The sequence below is a fragment of the Macaca nemestrina genome, chromosome 9 (assembly GCF_043159975.1).
Source record: "Macaca nemestrina isolate mMacNem1 chromosome 9, mMacNem.hap1, whole genome shotgun sequence".
Lineage (NCBI taxonomy): Eukaryota > Metazoa > Chordata > Mammalia > Primates > Cercopithecidae > Macaca > Macaca nemestrina.
This window is the reverse complement of record NC_092133.1, coordinates 31,055,333-31,076,769: the sequence shown is the minus strand read 5'-3', so window position 1 is coordinate 31,076,769 and position 21,437 is coordinate 31,055,333. Positions and strand designations below refer to the sequence as shown.

Below are 21,437 nucleotides of genomic sequence, written 5' to 3'. Positions count from 1 at the left end.
GCCCGAGCAGAGGCCGAGAAGAAAAGAAAAGTGGGGGGGAGGGGGCCGGGGGGGCGAAGGGGGAGGACCGGGGGAGGGGAGGGGAGGGCCGGGAGCCGAGCCTCCTGTTCATTAGCAGTTGAGAAAAATTCCTTTCTAGTTTGATCAATCCTTGTTTTCCTCAGCAGAGCCCGGGCGCCCGCCCAGCGCGGAGACGGGCGCGCGGGGTCTCTTCGCGGCGGGGGCTCCGGGCCTCGGGGGAGCGCAGAAGTAGCCGCCCGGGGGTCAGGCCCGAGCGCCGCCGGGGCTTCTCCCTCCCTCCCTCGCCGGTTGCCTTTTTTTCCACTTCTTTCCCTCCCCCTTCCGTTTCTATTTGTGAAGGGAGGAGGAAGGCAGAGGCGGGCTGGTGTCTCTGGCCGGGGACTGGAATTTCATCTGAATGACTGCCCCTGCGCGCACGCAGCGCCCCGGAGTCGGCCCGCCCGCGCCCCGCAGCCCGCGCCCGGCCAGCCAGCCGGGGGACGCCCGCACCGTGGCCCAGGGACCGCCGGCCCGCCCCTCCCGCCCCGTCCGGATCTAGCAGCCCTCGGTGCGGCCACCCTAGCCTCCTGGCCCCGCGGACCCCAGACCCCGGCCCTCGCGAGGGAGGCGCGGCGCCGACGAGCCAGGCAGGAGCCGCGGCGCCGACGAGCCAGGCAGGAGCCGCAGCTGCTGCCGCCGCGGGAGGAAGTGTGCTGCTCCCAGGCTCCGTCTACTGCGGGGCGCGCCCCAATGTCAGCCGCGGGGCCGAGCGCAGGCCGCGGGCCGCCACTGCCCTAGCCGCGCCGACGGGGAGGCGGCCTCTTATATGGAATTTGAACCCCGGAGCTCCCCTCCAGGGCTGGAGCCCCGGTCGCGGCCCTGGCGCAGTCCGCCGCCTCCCGCTAGGCGCTCGGGAGGAGGAGGAGACGCAGCCGGCTGCGCGCGCGGCGTGAGGACCGCGGCTCCCTCCTCCGGGGGGCGGGCACGCGGAAGGCGCTGCTGACTGAGCGACCGTCGGGGCCGGCTGGGGCCGGAGCTCGGGGCTCGGTGGGCCTACAGCGGCTCTGGACGGACCCCCGGGGCTGGGGAGTCGGGGAGGCCTGCCCCGGCCCCCCTGCCCGCGGCCGCCATGGCGGAGAATTGGAAGAACTGCTTCGAGGAGGAGCTCATCTGCCCCATCTGCCTGCACGTCTTCGTGGAGCCAGTGCAGCTGCCGTGCAAACACAACTTCTGCCGGGGCTGCATCGGCGAGGCGTGGGCTAAGGACAGCGGCCTCGTGCGCTGCCCAGAGTGCAACCAGGCCTACAACCAGAAGCCGGGCCTGGAGAAGAACCTGAAGCTCACCAACATCGTGGAGAAGTTCAACGCCCTGCACGTGGAGAAGCCGCCGGCGGCGCTGCACTGCGTGTTCTGCCGCCGCGGCCCCCCGCTGCCCGCCCAGAAGGTCTGCCTGCGCTGCGAGGCGCCCTGCTGCCAGTCCCACGTGCAGACGCACCTGCAGCAGCCCTCCACCGCCCGCGGGCACCTCCTGGTGGAGGCGGACGACGTGCGGGCCTGGAGCTGCCCGCAGCACAACGCCTACCGCCTCTACCACTGCGAGGCCGAGCAGGTGGCCGTGTGCCAGTACTGCTGCTACTACAGCGGCGCGCATCAGGGACACTCGGTGTGCGACGTGGAGATCCGAAGGAATGAAATCCGGGCAAGTACCCTACACGCGCGCGCGCGCGCGCGCACACACAGACACACACAGTCCCTTCCTCCCTCCCTCCCGCCCGGGGACCACCCATCCCGACAGGCTGACTCTTGTGACATCAGGCCAGTAACCCCTGGCCAAACTCTTCTCTGAAAGTTTGGGGACAGGGTCCTGGGAAGAAGGGCCCCGGGTCGCTACTTGGTACATTCTCGCACCTGTGCTCACAGGGTCCGTTTTCTGAGTGCTTTATGGGATTGGGGTGTGGGACCGTCAGGGGTAGAGTCTGGGTGTTGCTTTTCTGTGGTGCGCAGCTCCCTCCCCCAGCCTTGTTGCTGTAGGCCCTACGGGAAGTCACCGAGGCAGTGACCCCGGTCCTGCCTCTCCAGCTGCTGTTTATGTAATGAGTGTCCCGGTGCCGCTGCTGTGGCTGACATGATCCATGATGCTGGCATACCAATGAGGAAGTAAACAAAAGCAGCCATGTTAGTTTTCAGCGCTATTGGAAACACATTGGGGGGGTGGGGGGAGCTTCCGGAGGGAGAGCAGAACTCCGGCCATCTCTCTGGACAGGGCCTGGGCAGCCAGCGAGGCCCGGACAGCGGCTCCGCTATTTGGATTCCTCCCGAGAGCCGGCTCTCCCTGTGTGAGAATCGCTGCCCTTGCCTGTGTGTCGCACGGGCCGCATGAACAAACCTTCAAGTATGTGTCTTCATCATCCTGGCCCTCTCGCCTAGCCCAACCCTCTCGCCGCCCTCCCACATTTGGGGAGGGGAAGTGGAAGACGGAAAAAGAATCCTGTGGGTTTAAGGTTGAGCCGCCTTGAAATCTGGTTTCAGGCAGCTGGCTCCCCTGGGCTGCCGGCTGGGTGATTACAGAACCGCGTCCCCTCCCATTGTATACACCCTGCGGCCGCGGCCAATGTCAAACCGCCTCCCCCCTCAGGCCTCTGGGCCTAGTTTTGGAGCTGGACTGAGGCAATACTTCCGTCCCCTTCAGTGGAGGGGGCTCCTCCTAGGTCCCTCCCCAGTCCTCTGGCTTTCAGGGTTGAGTCATACCGAAAGGAAGGGGTTGGTCTGACACCGAGGAGTCCTCTCTGAAGCCCCACCTTGGGGCCTGGGACCTGGGGCCTGAGGCCTGGGTGTGATATCTGGGGGCTAGGCTGTGCTCCGGTGGGACTGGGAGTGTCTCTGGGTGGGGATCCCTGGAGGTTAGTGGAGGCCAGTGGGGAGGCTGGGTATGAGGAAGCTCTGTTCAGGGCATGATTGGAGATGGGGCTGTTTCCTGTGTGGGGGGACCAGTCAGAATGAGTCACTGTTTAGCAATTAAAAAACATACACATACAACCAACAAAAGGCAGGAGGGCCACCACAGGCTGGGGCGGGGACAGCAAATACGATTTACTGTATAATTAGTTTCCAATCGGATGGACTAGCCCTGGGTTTGTGTGCCAGGATAGGCCTCTGGTTTCTTAAAGGAAGTGTGTCCTCCACCCGCTGTGTCCTCCACCCCAGTTCAGGGCAGGCACAGCCCACACTTTCCCCAGTATTGGGAAGCTGCTGCTATTAATAAAGATGGAAGGGCTGGGGGAGGAGGCCAGGAAAAGTGCAGAGGCAGGAGAAAGGAGGGCTGTCCAGTTCTGTCCTGGGATTGGCAGTGGAAAATGAGAGGAGGGGAAAGGAGATGTGGCTGAAAGGAACAGGGGAGGGGCAGTAACCTGGGCGATGTGCAGATGCCTGCTCGCACCCACAGTGCTGCTGTAGCTGGTCTGAGTGCTAGGGATGTCTTTAATTGGGGTGGGAGAGAAAACATAATTACACCTGACTTGGTGTAGGAGGATAGCTTTAGGTGTCTGTGTTTTTGAGTGTCTTTGAGACTGTGTGCTTCGCCCTCCAATGCACCTGTCTCCCATCTCTACAGTTTGGGGCGCAGACAGGGGTGGGTGGGTGGCATGTGCATGCAGAGTATTCCCTGGGGTACCCCCCAGTAGGCCCCTCATCTCCAGACTCGTGGATTGGATGGAAGCAGGCACTGAACTTTGTCGACAACTCCACAGGGTGTGTGTATGTGTGTGTGCGTGCGGGTGCGTGTGTGTGCGCGTGCACGTGCTTTCTTGTGCCTGGTGTGGGCAGGCTCAGAAGTAGTGGGTTGCATCAGGGCCAGATGTGCAATTCTGTGCGTTCAGCAGCTGTGCCCTGCAGTGGCAGCCTGAGCCCCATCCTTCTCCAGGTTCCTCCTCCCGAGGCCCCTGATTCTTTCTGGTGCCCCAGGCCACTGGGGTTGGAAACCCTTCAGTAGCCCAGTGTCACTCAACTGTGAGTTTGACTTATTGAATGTGGAGAAATAGGGGCCCTGCCTGCCCTCCCAGGAGGGAGAGGAGGGGGTGAGCCATAGGAACCTGAATGGAAGAATCCTCTGCACTCTCTGTAGGCCAAACAGGGGCAGTGGGTGGAGCTCTTTTCCTTGGCCCCTTTTCCCTGGCTGGAGGGAGTCTGCCTTAAAGGGCCTTTGCTGGTATTGTGGGCGAGGGCCACAGAATTCCCCAGGATACAGGGGCAGAAGCACAGAGACCTGGCACTTGCGTTAAAATCTAGGCTCTGCTTCTTGTGCATCCTCTTCTGCCCTCCCAGGGGGATTGCTGACATGCCTGTCAATTGGCTAGAAATAGGAAACCCAGATTAATCCCTCCCTGGTGGCCTCACCATCACATACTCACAGCATCCACAGGTGTACATGGGCCATGGCTTAGAGCAGGGACCCAGCAGGAGGGCAAGCAGGGCCTCCATCCATCCTGGGGGACTACAAGGGGGACTCTCAGAATCAGGCCCAAGCGGGTTGTTGCCCTAATCTTCCCTTGGGAAGCCAGTGTGTCAGCCACATTGCCCTGAGGCCTGAATACTCACTGGATGGTCCTGAGACCATTCTCTAGGATGTGCCTAGATCCTAAATGTGCTCTCCCATGAGGTTGTGGGGAAGCTAAGGGCCCAAGATTTGGACATCCAGGTGGGCTCAGTCCTGGCAATCCTGAGTGGTCAGACCCCTCCTGGCCCCCAGGTTCAGGAGTTCATCTAAAGCAATGAGGGACTGGTGGGAGCTGGGGGGGGTGTCCTTATCTCATGACCCCCCACGACATGGAAAGAAGACCCAAGTGCAGGCCCGGTTGCATGTGTGAGGGGCCTGCAGGTATGTGGTGCATGTGTGTCTATGCAGGTGTATCTGCTTGAGTCTTGTGCAGTTATAGTTGTGTCTCTGCATCGTCCCTGGCGTCCCACAGCAAGGCTGAACATGTTGCTAGGACCCTGTTCCTTGCATTCTCAGAGGTTCAGAGTCAAGAAGAGGTGTTCTCTGGGGGAGGAGATCCCACTGCTTGGGCCAGTGTGGGATCTGCCCCTGCTTGGAGTGAGGGGATCCTGTGCACATTGCCGGTGGCTGGAGGGGTCACCCTGAGACCCTGGAGGGAATCCTGGGTTTCCTCTCCATTTGTCTGTCTCTGAGTACGCAGTAAGAGTGAGGGCTGGCTCTACTGGGGCTGGTGCTGAGGCTGGGGCTGCAGCCTGACTCCAGCAGTGCAGACCTCACTGCTCCATCTCCCCACAGCAGACCATACTCCTGCAGGGGTGTGTGTGTTTGTGTGCACACACGTGTGTGTGTGGTGTGAGATCATGTGGCCCCTTCTCTGGCCACCCCGAGTCTTCGTGGAAGGAGGCCCTGGCTTGGCCTTCCTCCGTTGCCCCTGAAACAGAGCCTCAGGCAGAGGCCCAGCTGCCCACCCCCATCCCAGGATCCTGCTGACATGGCCGGGCACCTGTCATGCACACAATATTGACTACTCTGACTCCTGCAGCCCTGGGTGGCCGCACGTCCGTGTCTGTCTGCAGGTGTGTGTGTGTGCATGTGTAGCCAGCACATCTGGGTCGTGTATCTTGGATGTGACTGATTTTTTTGTATCTCACATGGGTGTCTCTGAGAAGGCGCAGCGTGCCTGACTTCAGTCTCTAGTTGCGCGGCCGTGTCTGCCTACCAGGCCTGCTGAGTGCCTGTGAGTCGAAGTTGAGTGTGCCTTCTTGACAGTTGGCAGTACTACTGTGCTGCTCTGTGAGTGCCTGCTCAGGTGATCCTTGCTTGGTGGCTGTGAGTTTGTCAGGGGTCCTGGGACGTCCCCCTGTGGTGGGGGTGTCGGGGAAAGGAGGGAAAGATGGGCTTCCCCTTGGAGTGAGCCTGTGGCGGGTATTGGAGGTAGGAGCCGAATGGGTCCTGTGCTGTTGTATTGGGCACAGTCTGGCGAGGCGGAGTAAGCCCGGCTTGGGCCCCTGCCCCGGGCTGAGCAGGCTGGCCTGGCTGGCCTCCTCCCTGGCTCTGGGAAAGCCTTCCTTCCCGGCTGGCCTGGCATTCAAAGCCAGACAAAGGGGGGCTTTCTCTCTCGCCTCTTTGTTCTGCTGCCCCAGAGCGCTGCTCTCTGCATGGCAAAAGCTAATTCCACTCTGCAGCTGGGAAGCCCTCTCTGGGGTCTGCCGGGCTCGCATCTGAGGCGCTGCCTCTCTCCTTGCCCTGGTGCCTGCCCTGGAGCCCCTTCCCTCTGCGGCCTGTGGTTTCCCCAGCCTGGGGTTCACATGATAGCCCAAGGCAGAGGCTTGAGGCATGGAAAGGGGGTTTAGGGCAGGCAGAAGCTTTTCTGACGAAAGGGGAGAGTGCTGTGGGCCCAGAGACCCGGGGAGAGATGGGGACAGGGACCAGGGGGAGGAGTAGGGGAGGGTTAGGATGGGGTGGCTCTGAGGAGGGGGCTGGAGCCAGAGCTGGAGCTGGCCGGAGAGTCACCGGGCAGGGACCTGAGCAGGAAGAGGCTGCCCAACCCCCTCTTCTTGCCCCTCCCTGCTCTGCCTCTCCCACCACCACAGGGGCTTTTGGAGCCAGCGCTGGTCTTGTCTGAAAACCTAGAGACTGCCTCTTTCCCGGTCCCTGGGGCCCTGTTTCCTCCTGACCTTGTTTCTCTTCAAGGTTGACTTGAGGGTTTTATTATTATTATTTATTAACTTTTATACAGACTAGAGTCCCCAAGCCTCACCCGTCTGCCCAGTCTAGTCTGGCATCAAAAATGGCAGCTGGTGTGGCCAGTCAGGCTCCAGAGGGACATGAGGCTTTCCTGGGGCAGGACTGTAGGGGCTCAGGGTTCCCTGCTCCAGGCTGGGAGGGGAGTCAGAGGGAGCAACGGTAAAGCTGAGGAGTGGTGGCCCAGGTGGTGGAGGGTGGGAATGGTGGCTCCTGATTCTTCATGCTTTTGTCCTCACAGGCTCCGAGCAGACCACCGAAGGCCTGAGGCCCGATAGGCAGGGCTGGGGGTGTGAAGGTCCTCCCTGGGCCCCACCTAGTCCCCGTCTCCCTGGAGGCCTGGGGCCTCCAGAGCTTCTAGCCCTGGCCACGTTCCACTTTGCTCTGTCTGCTCTGCTCCTGCGTGCTCCAGTGTGCGCAGTCCAGGCCACGCACCCTGGGGGGTGGGTGTGGGGGTGCGGTGGCGTGTGTAAGGTGCCCCCAGCCCCATCTGCCTGCTCGGAGAGTACTTGCTCTGAATTGAGCTGGGAAATCCGGTCCAATCTCAGCTATGGGTTTTTCTCAGGTGGGAAATGGGGCATTGGCTCTTAGCCATTCCCTGGGGAGGCAGGGGGGGTTGGGATGGAAAGGAGGCTGCTGGTGGTGGGGGGTCCGGGTCTTCCTTCCTCTGCTCCCTGTCTTCCAGCATCTTCCAGTGTCCTGGCATCCTGATTTGCTCATTTGGTGAACTGGGGTGGGGTCGTGAAGGGGACAGCAGGCGGGTATTTCCCATCTTCCTTCCAATTTCCCAGGCTTAAGGCGGCAGCAGCTCCCACTGTTCTCCCAGGCGCTGTCTGTAGCAGGAACTGGCCTCGAGGGAGAGCAGGCCAGGCCAGTGCAACCCCCCAACTCCTCCCTGACAGGCACCCCCTGGCCAGCCTCCTTCCCCTTCCTGCTCTCACTCCAACCCCTGCAGCAGAGACAGGAGCCCAGTGGCCTCTGCAGCAGGAGGGGGAAATGAAACCCTCCCACCTGCTAGGGACTGTGGCCACGCCTCTGTGTGGCCTGGGCTGGTGTCCCACCCAGAGTGCCCAGGACAGAGAAACTCGGGAAGACTCTGCTGGCTCCCAGGGTAGAAGTGCTGCCAGGGAAAACTGAGGAAAGCACGGAAGAAGAGGGAAGGGGCTGAGCCCCACCCCCCCAGGACTGGACAGGAAGGCCCTGTCTCTGCTGTGCCCTGAGGGGTCACTCCCTGGGCATCGGCAAGGGATGGGGCAAAGGGGCACCCACCAGCCGGCGGGGTGGGTGTGGACAGCTCCGCTCCTGTCCTTAAGCTGCGCTGGGACCTTGGAGCTGCCTCTTTCCTACCCCTCCCCTGGGACTCACTTGGGTCCGCCCTGAACCAGCTCCTGGTGGGTTTGGTCGTGGAGAAGCAGCCATGCAGGAAGCCCATGGTGCGAGATGTGTGGGGCCAGCAGGGCCTTTCAGATGTCCTGAGCACTGGATGGAGGGAGTGACCTGGACTCTGAGGAGTACCTGAGGGGGACCTTGTCCTCCTGAGGGTAGGCATGGGGCAGCCAGCAGGCAAGAATTTGAGGGCCAATTGTTCCAGGGGAGGTCAGCGGGCCTGATGTTCCTGGAGTGTCCTGGCCTCCTCGCCATCGTGCCAGGCCTCTCGCCATTGTCTGGGGCCTCCAAGGAGGTCCAACCTTCCCTGTGAGGGGGTTGGGTCAAGTGCGTTTGCACCTGCGGCTGTGCCCGCCAGCATACCTGAGGCGGGCTCGGGGCTCAGGTGGCAAGGTATTCTTATGTGCATGTGCAGCTTTGTGCCAGGCGCCCCTGCGCCTGCCCGCCCATGCTGTGTGTGCTGTCAGGCTCTGACCCCTTGGGCTGGCAGCAGATTCCTGTGCCTCTTGGCGCTTCTGGGGGCAGAGCAAGGTCTCCCGGGTCTGTTTCTTTTAGAAGTCCTGTCCTGGGTCACTGAAAGGTTAAGTTGTGTGTGGGCCCCTTGCACCCAGCTTCTGAGGTGAAAGCCTCACCCCCACACTTCCTCCTGCTCCCAGGGTTCTGGTTATTTCCAGAGTAGCCTCCAACACAAAATGGGGTCTGGCTGAAGTCTCTGGTGGGCCTTGGTTTGCCCCTACATAAAATGGGCTGGTGGGATGAGGAAGGGATTGATGGCAGCTTGTCTTCGGGGGGCCAGCTGGGTGTGACTGGGGTGGGAGTCATGGCGTTGAACTGGAGGGCTACTCTCAGGCCCCCACAGAGGAAGAAAGAGAAGCACTCCTTGCTGCATGACAGTTACTGTGAATGTCTGTGGTTACACAGAGCTGCTTTGCGAATTTTATTTTGTGTGTGGAACCCGCGGGCTTATTGAGTGGATTTGTTATGCATCTCAAGCCGCCCAGGCCTTTGTGTGGCCTGTCTCTGAAGGGAAGTGGAGAAAGACAGCAGCAAATCCCCGTTCTTAAGAGGCCCTGTGTCTTGTAGGCAGATGAGACCATGGTTTGTGAGGCAATTAGAAGACTCCAGAATAGTGCTGTCTAATAGAACTTCTGCATGATGGTAACATTTTGTAACTTTAGTATCTGAGACTAGTGATACATAGGTACTGGCCACTTGAAATGGGGCTGGTGCATAAGGAAATGATATTTAACTTTTTTTTTTTTTTTTTTTTGAGACAGACTTTCGCTCTTGTTGCCCAGGCTGGAGTGCAATGGTGCGATCTTGGCTCACTACAACCTTCACCTCCCGGGTTCTTCTGCCTCAGCCTCCTGAGTAGTTGGGATTACAGGCATGCACCACCTCGCCCAGCTGATTTTGTAGTTTTAGTAGATACTGGGTTTCTCCATGTTAGTCAAGCTGGTCTCAAACTCCTGACCTCAGGTGATCCGCCCGCCTTGGCCTCCCAAAGTGCTGGGATTACAGGCATGAGCCATAGTGCCCGACCTTATTTTTTATTTTTTGTTAACTTGGATTTAAATAGCCACATATGACTAGTGGCTACCATATTGGACAGCACAACCTGAGAAGGAGGGCAGAGTGGGACAGCCCCACCCCGTAGCCAGGACCGGGAGGGACCTGCACAGCCTCAGAGCGGGGGTCATGGAAAGTTTCCTAGAGGAGTAGGGATTTAAGTTGGGCCTTGAAGGATAGACAGGGGAGGGAGGAGGCACTGTGGGCTGCAGAAGAATGTACTTAGAGCTGCAGGGAGTTTCCATGTGCGGAGTGTTGGGGACAGGATACCAGCCCAGCCGGCTGGAAGAGTCAGGATGTAAAAGAGTCTTCATTGCCATGCTAAAGTAGTTGATAGCAGGGAGTCACAGAGAGTTTTTGAGCAGGGGAGAGAGCCTGTCTGAAGAGGCATATCTGGTGGGAGGAGGGCAGGAGAGATGAAGTGGCTGGCAGGGAAGGGGTTGTGGGGACAGGAGATTATGAGCTGAGAAGGGCAGCTTGGTACAGTACCTTCCAGCAGCCTGGCCTCAGGTCTTAGGAGACCCCAAATCTCCTTTCTGCCTGGGTCCCACTGAGGGGCTGAGGGAGCTAGCCAGGACTCCAGAGTCCTAGCTCTTGGTCTTAAGAACAAGGGAGGGGGTGGCAGGCTTGATGCCCCCTAATGTAAGGCGAATATAAAGTGAGATCTCTGGACTGGGACAGAGGCTCATGTGGCTTTGGAAGGGAATTTGACCCCCTGCATCTTAGGGTACTTATCTCTTAGATGACGCTCCCCAGGGAGAGGCAGCACAGACTGGGTAAGAGTGGACCCTGCTGCCAGATCACCTGGGTTTGTGCCAAAGCTCTGCTATTTACAAGCTGCATGACCATGGACAAATTACTTAACCTCTCTAGGCCTCAGTTTCCTCTTCTGTGAAATGAGAATAATGATAGTACTTACCTTATGACATTACTGAGATGATTAGATAAATCTGTACAGGAAAAGTGCTTAGAACAGAGGTTGGTGTAGCCCTGCCTCGAAAGCTCAGGGTTTAAATATGCATGGGGGCTGGGCATGGTGGCTCACGCCCATAATCCCTGCACTTTGGGAGGCCAAGGTGGGCAGATCATTTGAGGTCATTAGTTTGAGATGAGCCTGCTCAACATGGTGAAACCCCGTCTCTACTAAAACTACAAAAAAATTAGCTGGGCGTTGTAGCGCACACCTGTAATCCCAGCTACTTGGGAGGCTAAGGCAGGAGAATCACTTGAACCCGGGAGGCAGATGTTACAGTGAGCCGAGATTGCACCACTGCACTCCAGCCTGGGCAACAGAATGAGACTCCATCTAAAAAAATAATAAATAAATAAATAGGCATGGGAAGCTATTCTGAGGAGAGCTAGTAATAGGCCCCTGGGATTGGAGGGGGCCAGAGGGGCTGGGTGGCAGAGGCTTGGTGCCGTCGGGTCAAAGGATCCATAGGATGCATGTGTTGTGTAGAGGGAAGCATGGGTCAGGGTTGGAGCCACAGCCCCTCTGATACCCCCATCCAACTGTCCCTGCAGAAGATGCTCATGAAGCAGCAGGACCGGCTGGAGGAGCGAGAGCAGGACATTGAGGACCAGCTGTACAAACTCGAGTCAGACAAGCGCCTGGTGGAGGTAGCTAAGCCCAAGGCCATGCTGAGGGATGGGGGTGGCTTGAGTGCAGGGCTTTGGGTGAGTTCCTTACTAAGGATTGACTGTGTGGCTCTACGCCAGAACCACTCCATCAGTCATTCAGTGAACTGTCCGTGGATACCCACTGGTGCCAAGGGATGCTGGCTACCAGTGGGGAACTGGCAGGTCAGACCTTGCCCCTGGGAGCCTGGGGCAGCCTGGTAACTTGGAGTTCTAGGATGTGAGATGGGTAAGAGGGGGAAACAAAAGGTCTCCAGTGCTCACCTGCCTGCCCACTCCTACCCCCTGTACTCACAGGAGAAAGTGAGCCAACTGAAGGAGGAAGTTCGGCTGCAGTACGAGAAACTGCACCAACTGCTGGACGAGGATCTGCGGCAGACAGTGGAGGTCCTGGACAAGGCCCAGGCCAAGTTCTGCAGCGAGAACGCAGCGCAGGCGCTGCACCTCGGGGAGCGCATGCAGGAGGCCAAGAAGCTGCTGGGCTCCCTGCAGTTGCTCTTTGATAAGACGGAGGATGTCAGCTTCATGAAGGTGAGCTGGGCCCAGGACCAGGCTGTTGGCACCCAGAGGGCCATTTCCAAATTGAGATCTGCAGTTTCCCCGACCTGTAGCTCACATGCCCTTGCCTTTGGAGCCAGCGTGCATGGGTTCAAATCCACCTGCCTGCTCTTTCTAGCACTGTGACCTTGGGCAAGTCATAGGTACATCCCGGGCCTTGTTCCCTCACCTGCAAAGTAGTGTTGATGATACAGGGCTACTATTCTTTATCCACAATTCCATATTTATAAACATCTCTGAAAACTAACAGAAACAAGTTTTGGCATCTAATTTAATAGCAAAAATTGACCTGAACTGATGTTAGGCAATTTGTGGTCTTTATCTCACTTGGTAGGAAAATTCAAACATTTTGCTGCAGAAATGTTGATGTATTCGATTGTTGTGTCTTGCTGGGGATGATATGTAATATATGATACAGGCACTGTATATTCCTTCTAAAATCAAAAGAATTTCCAAATTCCAAAACACATCTGGCCCCAAAGACTTGAGCTAAAACAGTGTGGGCCTGCAGAGCCCTTCTTCTTGGGTAGCTATCTGGATGAAGTTATAGATGCACAGAAAGCACTTAACAATGCCTGGGTCATGTGGCAAGAGCTCAGTAAATGTTAGCTCTTCTTCCGCAAATGGCCACCCCAACCCCTGCCACTTTCTGTCCAGAATGACAGGATCCACCTGGCCTGGGGGAGACTCTCGGGGGGCAGCTTTTGTCTTCCCCTCTCCCCGGGCTCTCCCTGGGCTGCCTTTTCCACTGACTTGACCCTTTTCTTTCCCCCAACAGAACACCAAGTCTGTGAAAATCCTGATGGACAGGTGAGCTGGTGGCCCCAGCCCTCCCAGGGGCACATCCTAGGGAGGGCAGGGGGACCAGGCCCATGGCGGGGAGGTAGGGCGGGCTCACCGGTGATGCCTCCTCACAGCAGATGCCCCGTCCACTGCCCCCAGGACCCAGACCTGCACGGGCAGCAGCCTTTCCCCCCCTAAGATCGGCCACCTGAACTCCAAGCTCTTCCTGAACGAGGTGGCCAAGAAGGAGAAGCAGCTGCGGAAAATGCTAGAAGGTGAGGGTGGGGTGTTCCGCCGAAGGGAGACAGGGCCCTTTGGGGAGGGGTTCAGCGCCAGAGCTTTCCCTCCAAGAGGCAGTGTGGCCCAGTCTGGGAGACCTGTCCTCATATCCTGGCTTTGCCACTTGTAGCTGTGGGACAGTGGGTAAGCAACATGACCTCCCCAGCCTCCATTTCTTCAGCTTAAAGTGGGGATATAACTATTCTCTACCTCCTAATTGTAGAGGAGCAAGCATCACCTGAGATGTAACATTCTCGAGCCTCTAGGTGTCAATGGTCCCCAGGTCCAACCCGGGGAGAGGAGGCCTAGGTTGTTTGGGGCGGGAGCTTTGGCGACTTTTGCCCCAACTCTCCACAGGCCCCTTCAGCACGCCGGTGCCCTTCCTGCAGAGTGTCCCCCTGTACCCTTGTGGCGTGAGCAGCTCTGGGGCGGAAAAGCGCAAGCACTCAACGGCCTTCCCAGAGGCCAGTTTCCTAGAGACGTCGTCGGGCCCTGTGGGCGGCCAGTACGGGGCGGCGGGCACAGCCAGCGGTGAGGGCCAGTCTGGGCAGCCCCTGGGGCCCTGCAGCTCCACGCAGCACTTGGTGGCCCTGCCGGGCGGCGCCCAACCAGTGCACTCAAGCCCCGTGTTCCCCCCATCGCAGTATCCCAATGGCTCCGCCGCCCAGCAGCCCATGCTCCCCCAGTATGGCGGCCGCAAGATTCTCGTCTGTTCTGTGGACAACTGTTACTGTTCTTCCGTGGCCAACCATGGCGGCCACCAGCCCTACCCCCGCTCCGGCCACTTTCCCTGGACAGTGCCCTCGCAGGAGTACTCACACCCGCTCCCGCCCACACCCTCCGTCCCCCAGTCCCTTCCCAGCCTGGCGGTCAGAGACTGGCTTGACGCCTCCCAGCAGCCCGGCCACCAGGATTTCTACAGGGTGTATGGGCAGCCGTCCACCAAACACTACGTGACGAGCTAACGCCACGCAGGCGGCGGGGCGCTGGGGAATCTTCCTCCCCGGCCCCCGGGCTCGGGAGTTATGCATCCAGAGACCTGCCCTTCTACCTTCCTCGCCTCCCCTCTTCCTCATTCCATTGCCCCAGGTCTTTTCCTTTTGGATTTTGTTTTGGTTTTGGCTTTGTTTCTGATTTTTTTTATTATGAATCTCCTGGACGCACAGGTGACAGTGGGAGCTGGCCTGGGCTGGGACCGCAGGTGGCCCTGGAGATGGGAAAGTGTCTGTGTCAAGGCGCTGAGCTCTCTTCTGTCTCTCCTTTTTTCCTCTACTCCTTCCCCTTCACACCCCCATGGCTGGAAGGAGCCTTAGCTTCCCTGAAAGCTTGGGGGTCCCACCCTTCTTACCCTGCCCGGGAGGAACGCCCAGGGTTTGTTTCTCCTCTTGTTTTCCTTTTGGGCAGTTTGATCACTGATCGAGTAAGGAATGACCTTTAGATTGTGGGACTTTTGTTTTTGTTTTTTATTTTTTTAAACCAAGAATGATTTCTCCTGCTTCCTTCTCCTCACCATCTTCCCAGACGGAGTTCAAAGGCCACTTCTCAAGCAGCTTTTGGCACCTTCAGCCTCAGAGTGGAATCTTTTAAAGACAGGAACCCTATGTCCAGGAAAGGGGAAAAAGAACTTTGCCAATGATAGTGACCACATTAAAAGCAAATAATAATAATATTAATAATAATAAAGAGAAATAAAAGAAATAATAAAATAAAAAAAAATAGCACAGCCCTTGTTGAGGTCAGCAGGGAGGAGGGGCTGCCCGGAGTTGGGTCCTTGCCTGGATTTTGACACAGCAACTTCCTGTAGTGAGCACTTTGTATGAATCGTGGACTTCCTGTTCTCAAGGCGCAGGTATTTATTCTGTAATCTGTCTAGAGCACACACCAAAATCCAACCTTCTAATAAACATGATGGCGCAGTCCCACTCCCTGCCTCGCCTGTTCCCCTGTCCCCCTCCGAGGCCTGGGATCAGTGTGGGGAGGGGCCCCTGCCCTCCTTGCCTTGATTTTGCCCCCCGGGTCCAGCTGGTTCCAGGCCTGTGAATGTCAGTTCGTCAGGCACTGACTCCGTCTGCTCTTGGCCTTGGGTTCATTTGACAAATATTTGCCCAGGGCCTCCCAGGCCCAGCCCCATGCCACCTGGGCCCTGGCATCTCTTTGAGGTTCTGCCAGTGTGCTCTTAGCTGAGGACAAAGGAGAAACACCTTTCTATGGGTCTTGCAAAGTTTACCTCCTTCAGGCCACAAATATTTGAGTGCACACTATGTGCCAGGCACTGTGCAGGGCTGCGGGCATAGAGACAGAATGTCATCTAGCTAGGCCATGGCCCCCATAGGGAGAGGGGACCACTCGGGTCCATACTTCCTTTGGACTTGGGGCTTTGGCCTTGGGAGGGGTGGAGGTGAGGTGGCAAGATGAAAAAGACATCTTGTCCCCATCCACTTCGGCAGAGCTTCTCCAAGTCTCAAGCATGTCTTGGGAGCTTGTTAAAAGGGCTGATTTCTTGCTATGGCTCACGCCTGTAATCCTGACACTTTGGGAGGCCAAGGAAGGCAAATTGCTTGAACTCAGGGGTTTGAGACCAGCCTGGGCAACATGTCAAAACCCTGTTTCTACAAAAAATACAAAAATTAGTTGGGCTTGGTGGCGCACACCACACCTGTGGTCCCAGCTACTCTGGGACTGAGGTGGGAGAACTGCTTGAGCCTGGGAGGCAGAGGTTGCAGTAGGCCTAGATCAAGTCACTGCACTCCAGCCTGCGCAACAAAGCAACAGAGTGAGACCCTGTCTCAAAAAAAAAAAAAAAAAAAAAAGAGAGAGGTAGGGGCGCTGATTCCTGAGGCCCAGCTTAGACTCATTGGGAATCTCTGAGAGCCCAGGAATTTGCATTTTTAATTCTATTCTGACACATCCTGGGGTTGGAGAAGTGCTGCCATCGGGGTGGCCAGGGTCCTTCCTGCTGCTTGTCACAGAGGCCACTGTGGGGAGAGTAAGCTGGGACACCCCAAGGCCCTTCTCTGGAGAGGGACCTCATCATCAAAAGGCTCCAGTTGTAGACTGATGCTCTGCACAGAGCTGTAAGTCCACAGCCCATGTACTTCTGTACTCTGCTGGGTGACTAGCTGTCTTTCCTCTTGTTTGAGCAGAATCAGGGCCTGAATGCCAGCTACCCCAGGAAGCCCAGGACAAGGCAGAGAGCCATGTAAAGTCCCATGCTTGCCAGGCACAGTGGCTCAGGCTTGTAATCCCAACACTTTGGGAGGCCGAGGCGGGCGGATCACCTGAGGTCGGGAGTTCGAGACCAGCCTGGTCAACGTGAAATTTCATCTCTACTAAAAATACAAAAATTAGCCAGCATGGTGGTGGGCGCCTGTAATCCCGGCTACTCAGGAGGCTGAGGCAGGAGAATTACTTGAACCCGGGAGGCAGAGGTTGCAGTGAGCCGAGATCGTGCCACTGCACTCCAGCCTGGGTGACAGAGCCAGTCTCCATCTCAAAAAAAAAAAAATGTCCCATGCCAGTGGTCCAAGCCTCACTGACCCCTAGCCACCCCTCCCCTCAGAAAAATAAAGGCTTGCCAAGCACGTTGGCTCACGCCTGTAATCCCAGCACTTTGAGAGACCAAGGTGGATGGATCACTTGAGTCCAGGAGTTCAAAACCAGCCTGGGTCATATGGTGAAACCCGAAAAATTAGCCAAGCGTGGTGCTGTGGGCCTGTGGTCCTAGCTACTCTGGAGACTGAAATGGGAGGATTGCTTGATTGAGGCTGGGAGGTAGAGGTTGCAGTGAGCTGAGATCTTGCCACTGCACTCCAGCCTGGGCAACAGAGCAAGATCCTGTCTCAAAGGGGAAAAAATAAATAAAGAAAAATAAAGACTTTGGGGCTGGCCAGACCAAACCATAGTCATAGTCTTGCTAACTGCCTCCGCCTTCCTGCCCTGTGCGAGTAGAGGATGACTCGGGTGGAATGGTGGACCCTTGCTTCATCGTTCCCTTCCCCAGTGTGGCAGGGAGCCAGGAGCTTTATGACAACAGCTGGCCTCCCCCTTCCCTCCCTGTGCACCTGTTTGGGGCTAAAGGGAGTGGGGAGATGGCTGGAGCATAGTGCTCCTCCAGCCCAGGGTGCAGGATGCCTGGGGACAGGTGGCAGTGGACAGTCACTTCACTCCACTGACATCTGCTTCTGTCTCACCGTCCCTTTCTCCAGTTCCCAGGAACCCTGGGACGTCCCCCATGCCAACAGTTGGGAGCCAAGACAGAAAGCTGCCCAATTTCTTTCCCACTTGGCCTAGTTTTGTTTTGACTGAGGGGAGAGGCCCTTTCTCCAGGTGCGTCAGTCCACTGAGATCTGATATCTGGAGGGGACATTCTGGTGGGAATGGGATGGGCTCGAGCCCCTCCACATCCCAGCTTTGAAGCCCACCCCAGACAAACACACGCTCACGCACACATCTATAGGTGAAGCAGCAGCTGCCCAGAGTTGGCTTGGGGGGATCTCTAGGCAGCCAGGGAAGCAGGGAGACACTAACCCACCCAGCTGTCCCCAGCCATCCAGCTGTCCCTGGCTTTGTAGGAGCAGCTGTCACCCAGCTCCCAAAAGGGTCAGGGGCAGAGGAGGCCCAGCAAGAGCTGGGGCTGCCCCAGGGAACAGGCTCACTCAGAAGTCATCGGAGGGGCCTTCTCTGCCCTGAACTGGTGGCCCCTTGGAGAGCTGGCTACAGCCACAGGTGCCCCAGCACATGGCCCTCCCCTCCTGCCTTCCCCCAGAGGCCATCACGCCTCCCCTTTCCGGGAAGGGTTGGGGATCCAACCAGGTCTCCCCACCCCACAGACCTGTGGCCCAGATGTGCTGAGACTGCAGGGAGGCCACCGCGAGGGAGGGGGCGGGGGTGGTTTCCTCTGCCGCCTGCCGGCCCCAGCTCTTTCATGTTGCCGCCCTCCCCATCCCAGCCCGGAGCCCAGCAGCTGGGCCACTCCTGCCCCCTCCCTCGGCCTCACTCCCAGCTGTCTTTGGGGTGGGGCAGGGCAGCTGGGGAACAGCTGCAAGGCGGGAGCCTGGGGGGTAATGGGTGCCCCCTGCAACTGCCGGAAACGGTCTCTGGGCCAAGAAGGGAGTCTGAAGGTGGGGGTGGGGAGGGCAAGGCCTGGGGGATGATCAGCTCCACCCCCTCTCCCAGCGCATCTGGCCAGGAGACCCCAGCTCAAAGCACCCTCCCAGCTTCAAAGGGCACCCTGCGGTGGGAGGCAGGAGACAAGGGTGGGTGCCCTGACCCACTGAGTCAGCACCCCAGGGCCCCCTTCTCCAAGCTGAGACCCCCACATTCTAACCTCACCTCAGGGTTCTTACAGGCCCTGCTCACACTCTCCCACTCATCCTGTCATTGTCACCTTCGCCTTCCTAAGGCACCCTCATCTTCTCCCATCCGAGGGTGGGGGAGAACCAATTCAATTTGCAACTTCAGGACCCAGGACCCATCTAGCCGCCTGGGGAGTTCCCTACCCCACCTCTGCAGCCTGTAAATTCTGTGGGGGAGGCAGCCCTGGAGAGAGGATCAGAGGCATGTCCTTCCCTAACCTCCCACTCCAGCCTGCTAAGAAATGGGAGCAGGGCTGACCCTACGAAAGTGTGGGGGGGTGAAGGAGCTGGAGTTGTGATCCCTAGGTATCCCCAGACAGACATCACCACACTACAGCTCCTCTTCTAAGGTGATCCCAGCACTTTGGGAGGCTGAGGCATGAGGATCCCTTAAAGAGACCAGCATGAGCAATATAGGGACATCCTGTCTCTACAAAAAATTAAAATATTAGGCTGGGCGCAGTGGCTCATGCCTGTAATCCCAACACTTTGGGAGGCCAAGGCAGGCAGATCACTTGAGGTCAGGAGTTCGAGACCAGCCTGGCCAACATGGTGAAAGCCCCACTCTACTAAAAATAAAAAAAAAAAATTATCTGGGCCGGTCATGGTGGCTCACTCCTGTAATCCCAGCACTTTGGGAGGCCGAGGTGGGTGGATCGCAAGGTCAGGAGATTGAGACCATCTTGGCCAACATGGTGAAACCCCGTCTTTACTAAAATACAAAAAATTAGCCGGGCATTGTGGCGCGTGCCTATAATCCCAGCTACTTGGGAGGCTGAGGTAGGGGAATCGCTTGAACCTAGGAGGTGGAGGTTGCAGTGAGCTGAGATCGCACCACTGTACTCCAGCCTGGGGACAGAGCAAGACTCCATCTCAAAAAAAAAAAAAAAAAAAAATTATCTAGGTGTGGTGGCAGGCGCCTGTAATCCCAGCTCCTGGGGAGCCTGAGGCAGGAGAATTGCTTGAACTGGGGAGGTGGAGGTTGCAGTGAGCGAAGATCGCGCCATTGCACTCCAACCAGGGTGACAGTGCGAGACTCCATAACAAAAAAAAAAAAGCCAGGCGTGGTGGCTCATGCCTGTAATTCCAGCACTTTGGGAGGCCGAGGCGGGCAGATCACGAGGTCAGGAGATTGAGACCATCCTGGCTAGCACAGTGAACTCTCGTCTCTACTAAAAATGCAAAAAATTAGCTGGGCGTGGTGGTGGGCACCTATAGTCCCAGCTACTTGGGAGGCAGAGGCAGTAGAGTGGCGTGAACCCAGGAGGCGGAGCTTGCAGTGAGCCGAGATCACGCCACTGCACTCCAGTCTGTGCGACAGAGATTCCTGTCTCAAACAAACAAACAAAGAAAAACACACACACACAAACAAAAAATTAAAAATTTAACCTGAGTTGCTGGCATGTGCCTGTGGTCCCAGCTACTCAGGAGGCTGAGGCAAGAGGATCACTTGATTGCTGGAGGATCCCTTGAGCCTGGGAGGTCAAGGCTGAAGCACCACTGAACTCCAGCCTGGGTGACAGAGCGAGACCCTGTCTCAAGTAAATATAATAAGATAAAGTAAAGTAAAATAAAATAAAAGCCTGGCATGGTGTCTTATGCCTGTAATCCCAGCACTTTGTGAGGCTGAGGTGGGCTGATCGCCTGAGGTCAGGAGTTCGAACCAGCCTGGCCAACATGGTGAACCCGTCTCTAATAAAAATACAAAAATTAGCAGGGCGTGGTGGTGGGTGCCTGTAATCCCAGCTACTCGGGAGACTGAGGCAGGAGAATTGTTTGAACCTGGGAGGTGGAGGTTGCAGTGAGCCGAGATTGTGCCACTGCACTCCAGCCTGGGTGACAGAGCAAGACTGCGACTCAAAAAAAATAAATAAATAAAATAGCCTCCCTGCATGTTTTTGGAAAATTCTTCCTTGGAGGAGCTTTAGAAACAGTGGTCTCCATAGGCCGGGCGCGGTGGCTCAAGCCTGTAATCCCAGCACTTTGGGAGGCTGAGACGGGCGGATCACGAGGTCAGGAGTTCGAGACCATCCTGGCTAACACGGTGAAACCCCGTCTCTACTAAAAAATACAAAAAACTAGCCGGGCAAGGTGGCGGGCGCCTGTAGTCCCGGCTACTCGGGAGGCTGAGGCAGGAGAATGGCGTAAAAACCCGGGAGGCGGAGCTTGCAGTGAGCTGAGATCCGGCCACTGCACTCCACCCTGGGCGACATAGCCAGACTCTGTCTCAAAAAAAAAAAAAAAAAAAAAAAGAAACAGTGGTCTCCAGAACCCAGATTCTGGTACTGGTTCTAGAATCCTCTGAATCTTGTTTCTTTTTGTTAAGAGGGCAAGGAATGAAATTGAGAGCACTCTTAGATTGTCGCTGTCTTTTTTTTTTTTTTTTTTTTTTTTTTGTGGAGACGGAGTCTTGCTCTGTCTCCCATGCTGGAGTGCAGTGACGCAATCTTGGCTCACTGCAAGCTCTGCCTCCCAGGTTCATGCCATTCTCCTGCCTCAGCCTCCTGAGTAGCTGGGACTACAGGCGCCCGCCACCACGCCCGGCTAACTTTTTTGTAGTTTTTGTAGAGACGGGGTTTCACCGTGTTAACCAGGATGATCTCAATCTCCTGACCTCGTGATCGGCCCACCTCAGCCTCCCAAAGTGCTGGGATTACAGGCGTGAGCCACTGCACCCGGCCCTAGATTGCCTCTGTCTTATACTCTGTGCAGAAGAGCTGGGGCGGGGCCTGGGGTTCGGGCTCTTCCAGGGCTAAGATTCCAGAATCTTCTTTGGAGGCTGGGAGGAATGGGAAATACTTCACAGTATGGGGCAGAGTCTGCTAGGGTTGGGGGGGATCTGCCTGGACCAGGAAGGGGCTGGTCCCGAGAACATGAGCTTCTTCCTTCAGTTTCTGTCGTTCTTTCCCAACTCTCTCTCCTTCCACCTGAATCCCAAAGTCTGTCTTCCCTTCCAGGATAGCATGTGTTCCAACTCTGCTGGAATTCCTGCACAGCCCACAACCTCAGGATGTCACTGTCACAGTGAAAGTCCTTCCACATAACCAATAGAAAGCTGATGGATAGAGCTCTGGTCTCTACCATATCTATTCTCTCTCTCTCTTTTTTTTTTTTTTTTTTTTTGGAGACAGTCT

The 21,437-nt window shown here is 57.1% G+C and overlaps 1 protein-coding gene across 1 annotated transcript; it reads left to right on the top strand.

Annotated features, from left to right (window-relative positions):
• Positions 1-106: 106 nt before the first annotated feature.
• Positions 107-14,871, top strand: LOC105478342 (tripartite motif containing 8). Its single transcript, XM_011735508.3, has 6 exons — positions 107-1,699; positions 11,216-11,311; positions 11,627-11,860; positions 12,666-12,697; positions 12,830-12,945; positions 13,307-14,871. The coding sequence occupies exons 1-6, from the start codon at positions 1,130-1,132 to the stop codon at positions 13,912-13,914; spliced, it is 1,656 nt and encodes a 551-aa protein (XP_011733810.1). The 5' UTR covers positions 107-1,129; the 3' UTR covers positions 13,915-14,871.
• Positions 14,872-21,437: the final 6,566 nt, after the last annotated feature.